Raw genomic sequence first — 6,284 nt, 5'->3', positions numbered from 1 at the left:
CCGACTTGTCCCAGGCCCGCAGTGCACATGTGTAGAATGTCTGAGGGACAGTGAACTGGCCCCCTGTTTAAAAAGTTTGAGGACCTCTGCCATAGAACATGTGAGATCTTATGGGCTGAAAGGCTTACCCCGTGGAAAGTGACTGAGACGGTGAACATGAACCTGCTTTGGTAGTTATTTTCTGAGGGCGGAGCCAGGACAGCCAGCTGGTCTCACCAGATTATCCACCAATACATGGCAGCCAAGGTCCATAGATCCACTAGCTCTCGTAGGAGGGGAAGGTCCGCTCAAAGAAAAATAATTTAGACACATTAACAAAAGTAATGTGAAATGTTAAATCAGTACAAATTGAAATTCTCGGAGGAAGTGAGGAAAGGTCATTCTGTCTCCTTTGCCAAATGAGGTACAGATTGAGCTGGGGAAGGAGGGAGGGCAGGCAGAACCCAGCCCTGCAATGTTATGTGGAACTCCTCTGCTAACATTTCTCACACTCCGTGCAGAAGCTGAGGAAGACAAAGACCTGGATGAAAAACACTCCTCACTTAAAATATTTATTAGTCTGGAAAAAGGACCCAGGCTGCATCCCAACTTTTCCCGAACCACGTCCCAAATCAAGCCACAGGACTCAAAGGAGGTGTTTCAAATAAGCCAAAACCTATCTGGGGAAGAACAGTCATTCATTCCCTAGACCGGGCATTACAATTACATGTGTTTGCTGGGGGGTGGGGTGGGGGGGGAGCAGTGAGAACGATAGGTGGACTAGATGAGGGAGGGGAAACAGGATGGGCCCCTTTTTGTCACAGTTTGGGCTCAGAGAAGGGCTAAGATAAACAGGTATTTTTGAAATAGGGGAGATAAAAGGAGAGGCAAAGGAAGGTCAAGGACTGGGTCACCCTGACCACGGAGCACTGCAGAAACAGGGTAGCAAGTGGAGGTGCTGGAACAGGGAGTTGAGGACTCGGCACCTGGAGAGGGGAGAGTCCCAAGGCTTCTTTTCTACCCCACTGTGAACAGAGGCAAAGCCTCCACCTCCTTTCCCTTTGGAGAATTCAGAAAGGTCTGCCTGAAGGCAAGAGGGCATGGTGGCAGACCTATAGCTCCGGCCCAGACTAAGTTTCTCCCCGTTCATTTCCAAAGGCCCTGCTCAGGAGAACTACTGAATAGAGTACCAAGATTCTGTTCCTGCTCCCCAGGTCCAAGTAAGGGGAGTGGAGACAAGGCACAAAGACCCTGGGTACAAAGGTGAACATCAATGTGGCCAAATATAACAAGGGATGCCTTCCTTCACCTGGTAGGTAGCTGGGCCTTTGCTAGCAGCAGAAACCACCATCAAAAGGGCTCACAGAAATGGCCTGCAGAACAGGCCTTATTCCTAGAAAGTCAGGGGAAAAGCCCCAGTTGGTATGGCACCATCTTGGATGGGATGACAGAGGGCGGCGGGCAGACCACTCCCGCGACAACACTCCTGCCTCAGCTCCCAGTGGTTCTCCAGACGTTCCCCGTGGCTGGCAATCAGGGAGGAAACGTGTTGTGTTTCACATGATCAGACACTGTTCGCCATTGGCACCTGGTGGGCCTGACAGATTGAGGGCATCCAGGTCAAAGTTGAGGCCAGGAGGCTGGAGAGAGATGAAGGGACTCAGATATAACTGCTCATATTTCAGGTCAGAGCATCTGACGGTCCATCCCCAGGAGCCACAATTATCACCTGAGGCGGAATCACTAAAGGCTAAAGCATTCTGGAAACCTGGGCTCAGATTAAAATCTACGAGATATACTCACCATCTCCCCAGCCAGCTCTTTTGGAGGATGGCCCAAATCCTGTAGCTGGAAAATAAGGAAAGAGGACCATCAGACAGAGGAAACCCAGAAGCAGCTACAAGCAAGAATCTGAGCTGTGGTCTCCGCTTTCTCCTGGGGACCATGCTGTCTGGCCTCTCGTGTGCTCCCCCTTCCACCTGGCTTTGGCACTGTGGCCTGGGTTCCTTCCCAGATATGTCCTCCACCCAACACCCGCCTGACAGCACCATCGGGCAGACAGCAGGAGGAGGCCTCACCTGCTGCATAAGGTCCAGCACTGTCTCAAAACGAGCCTTCTGCGTGGCCTCGCTGTCGGTGGGGGTCTCTGCTTCGAACTGCTCGCATATCTTGCCCATGACGCTGTGCTGTTCCTGATATTTTTCAAACTGTTCTGGAGGGAGAGACTCCCGGTGACCCTGCAACCATTCTGGATACTAAAAAAAAAGAAAAAAAATGGGTGGAGAGGAATTAAGTGAATAATGGATAAGGAAGGGCAATAGAATGTGAAGAGCAATAAAGTACCAACGAGAGGGGAAGACAAGAGAAGGAAAAGTTAAACAAACTAATTCAGCATGAGAAGTAGCAATGACTCCAACCAATCACCTGGCTTTGTTAGCATTTGTCACTGAAGGATGGTAAACTTTTTCCATGAAGGGACAGACAGCAAATATTTTAGGCTTTAAGGGCCACATATGGTCTCTGTCACATATTTTCCTTTTTGTTTGTTTTGATTTTATATCCTTTAAAAATGTGAGAGTTGGCTCCTAGCCTGTTTGGCTCAGACTAAAGGGTTCCGGGTTCAATTCCGGTCAAGAGAACGTACCTTGGTTGTAGACTCGATCCCCAGCCCTGGTTAGGGGGTGTGTGGGAGGCAACCAATCAATGCGTCTCCCTCACACCGATGTTTCTCGTCTCTCCCTCTCCCTTTCACTCTTTCTAAAAATCAAAATATCAAAGGAAAAATATCCTTGAGTGAGGATTAACACACACACACACACACACTCACACACACACACACACAATTAAAACAGACAAAACAAAAAGAAGAAAGCTCGCCCTAGCTTGTTTGGCTCAGTGGATAGAGTGTCGGCATGGGGACTGAAGCGTCCCCGGTTCGATTATGGTCAAGGGCACATGCCTGGGTTGCGGGCTCAATCCCCAGTAGCGGGTATGCAGGAGGCAGCTGATCAATGATTCTCTCTCATCATGGATGTTTCTATCTCTCTCCCTCTCTGAAATTAATAAAAATATTTTTTTAAAAGAAGAAAGCCCTTTAAGAGCTGTTAACATTAAAAAAAAAAAAAGTAAAAGTTGGATGTGGTCCGCCCAGACCTTAGTTTGCACTATTCATTTCACACTTGATCATATGTTCCTCTATGCAACTGAAAAGCTTCTATTCCTGTATTTTATTTCTTTAATAAAACTATATACTTGTTCACGGCAGCGACCACCATTTACATTGCTCTTAAGTTGTTTTTAGCAAAAAGCCAGTAAATCCTCAGTGAAACCCTGTTAGAGAACCGAACACAGAGATGAAACAAGGGGTTGCTCAGACAACTAAATATTAAACCATCTTATAGTAAACTAGAGCTGAAGGGTTTCCCTTTCTCCCTTAAATACCCTCAGTGTGGTACCGCTTTATTCTCTTAGAGACACAACTCTCCCCAATCCAAATAAACAAACCCAGGAGAAAGAAACAGATGGGCGTTATATACCCGAGTTTCTCTCTTTGCAGGCCCTAAGCAGACAAAGTAGACACAGGAGTGGATACAACGGGGAACAAGGAGGACAAGCAGAAATAGTTCACAAACCTTTTCTGTGATCTCCTTCAGGGATGGGTACAGCACATCCTTGGACAGTAGGTTCTGCATGATACTCTGCATGATGGGGAGGATGTTTCCTTCAGCATCCCCTTCATCCATGCCCAGTCCTTCCATGGCCTTGGTCAGCTCCTCTTCTGACATGCCTGAGTTCTAGAAAGGACAGAGAGAGGTGAGCAAGTACACTGCCTTCTTGGGAGGCTTCTTACCCTTTCAGGTGGGAAAGAACTATTTACACTTGTCTGTAGCAAAACAGTGAGGCAGGGACACTGGAGATGACACCCAAGAGTCTGTCTTTGAGACTCCGCTGGTGAAGTGTCTGCGAATGGGCCCCTTGTGGTCCCCTCCCTCCTCCCCTCACCTGCAGATCAGTGGCATTTTTGGCCAATCCACTTAGTGTCTCCTTTAGGCAAGAAGTGAATTCTTGTTGGGAAGTTACATCACTACCTAGGAGAGATCAAAAGAGCCATGGTCATTTACGATTTTAACTGTTTGCTTCCCTAGACTGACCTGGTTACCAGCTTGGACATGGAGCATTTAGTTGTGAGTCACTAGCACTACCAAATTTCAGGATGCTCTATGGTTATCTTCATAGACATTTTCACAAATCGACATGGCCTGTGCGTTAGTTTGTGCTCCATGATGACACTCAGGACAACACTACCCCTTTGAATCGATCAGTTTCCAATAAAACTTCCCATTACGTTCCACCTATCTTAGCCCTCTCATCAGCAGGATTCCCTCCCACCTCCCCTCTCCCTCTCCACCCCATGGCAGTGGTGTCATGATTGCTACCAACTTAAGAATTCTGGTGGTCTCAAGCAAGGATGAGGTAAGAGGTTTGTTCAGGTACTTCCAACTGTCTGGGCCCCGCCTCACCCACTCTTCCAGCGGCCTCCGAGAGCTTTTGGAACTGCTCCACCAGGTGGGGCTCTTCCTCCGCCAACTCCTTCATTGCCTTCTCGAACTCGGCAGTGGCTTGGGAAGCCAGCTCACTGTCGAATAGTTCCTGGAAAAACTTCTCTTGGGAGGCGAAGAGGGCATCCTGCGGGGGAAGAGTGGCCAAAATGCATCTCTTGGCACTACCCTGCACCTGACCTCTGACAAGTCACAGGCAGAGGCTCTGGGAAACACAGTGCCTCCCTCCTACCCATCCCTATTGGGCATTCTAACCACCGCTCTTAAGGAGGACAGCAAGAAAGGCATCTGGCCTCAGAGGGAAAGGTATGGAGTGGCGTTCCCAAATCACTCATGTAAATGTCCTCTTTTCTCAAAGAATTTCCTGAGATCCACTCCACCGCAAGCCCCTGTTTCCCAAGGACTGAGGCCTGCAAGGGCTCAGCATGTGAGGTCAAGGCACCCTCCTCCCACTCCCCTCTGGCCCACAGGGACCTGCCCCTCCGCTGCTCAGAGGTGCCTACTATCTCCCCCCACTCCCGCCCCCCCAAGCAGGTGGAGTTTATACTTTGGCAGTGTCTCCTGGCGATCTCTTCTGGGGCCCTGAAGCATCAGGGGCCGTGGTGGTAGGAGGGGGTGCTGGGGAGGGTCTGGCCTTATCGAAATCATCAAGAGCACCTTCGGAGACAAGAGACATGGTATGTGTGTTGGGGATGGATGAGAATAGAAGGCTGGGCAAAGCCCTGAGAGAACAATCTTTCAAACTGCCAACTTCCCGACATGCTTCTTTTTTTTGAGTCTCCTTATTCTGGCCCACTCCTAAGCAAGCCTCCCAATTCTCTCCCCATTATCTAATTTATTGGGAAAAAAAGGGGGGGGGGGAAACACCTTCAAGTAGAACAGGCATCTCTCTCAGAGCCGGGAGGGGTGTTACACAGAAATTCTGCAGAAACACCTCTGCCTACAGCGCCTTCCCTGCAAACCCTACACATACATCCAACAGGAGCAGAGAACACAATACCCTCACCCCCTGCACTCACTCCGGAGCCCTAAAGGAACTCACCTTTGGCAGGAAAGCAGAAGCCACCCTCCGTCCCACCCACCTTCCCATGGGTCCCGGTACCAGTACACACTGAACTCCAGGGAAGGGCATCCAAGCCTCTCACCCTCCAATCTGGCCCTCCCCGGGCAGAGCTCCGGGACTCCTCTGGCCCCGTCTCTGCAGATGGCCGGGCGCCAAGTCACACAGAGTCACTTGGCACTCGCCACCGTTTGTTCATCCTTCCGCCTGTGACTGACTGGGAAGACAAGAACATTCACCTCTGCCCTGCAAAGCCGGTGCCCTCGCTGCCAGTCTGCGCGCCAGGCCTAGGGGGCGAGCCCTGGCCCACTCCGGGCAACACCGAGAGCATGGAGGGCACGGCGAGGGAAGGAGGGGGGGGGTGACCTGTCTCCTTGAGACCTTCTCATCCTCAGCTTTTCCAAATAATAGGAAAGGAGTCGGCTCCAGCTCTGCCAGGAGGAGGGAACGGGACGGGGCCCGGGGAGAGAGGTGGGAGGCCTGGAGGAGGGGAGGGCCCGCCGGGAGGGGCGCGCCGGGGTGGCGAGTTGGGGAGTCACCGTGAGCGTCTGCGAGCAGCCCCGGGACCCGGAGAACCGACCAATGCAAAGTAGGAGCTTGGAGTCCAGAAACGCCGTCCGCCGGACTACAATGTCCGCTCCGGCAGGGCGATCGGCCTGGGTCCTGGGGGGCTCCCAGCTCCCGCC

General features: G+C 51.1%; 1 protein-coding gene across 1 annotated transcript in view; it reads right to left on the bottom strand.

Moving 5' to 3' along the window:
- Positions 1-528: 528 nt before the first annotated feature.
- PEX19 (peroxisomal biogenesis factor 19) overlaps positions 529-6,284 on the bottom strand; it is a 6,137-nt gene continuing 381 nt past the window's right edge. Inside the window, exons 2-8 of the mRNA XM_006752832.2 lie at positions 5,086-5,195; positions 4,500-4,665; positions 3,982-4,067; positions 3,612-3,773; positions 2,058-2,234; positions 1,783-1,827; positions 529-1,619 (exon numbers count right to left, since the gene is read on the bottom strand). Of these exons, the coding sequence (XP_006752895.1) occupies positions 1,536-1,619; positions 1,783-1,827; positions 2,058-2,234; positions 3,612-3,773; positions 3,982-4,067; positions 4,500-4,665; positions 5,086-5,195 (830 nt within the window). The 3' untranslated portion in view covers positions 529-1,535. The remainder of the gene's footprint in view (positions 1,620-1,782; positions 1,828-2,057; positions 2,235-3,611; positions 3,774-3,981; positions 4,068-4,499; positions 4,666-5,085; positions 5,196-6,284) is intronic.

This window comes from Myotis davidii, unplaced genomic scaffold (genome assembly GCF_000327345.1).
Source record: "Myotis davidii unplaced genomic scaffold, ASM32734v1 scaffold251, whole genome shotgun sequence".
Taxonomy (NCBI): Eukaryota; Metazoa; Chordata; class Mammalia; order Chiroptera; family Vespertilionidae; genus Myotis; species Myotis davidii.
The sequence above is the reverse complement of the archived record's forward strand: the minus strand, read 5'-3'. Positions and strand labels throughout refer to the sequence as shown.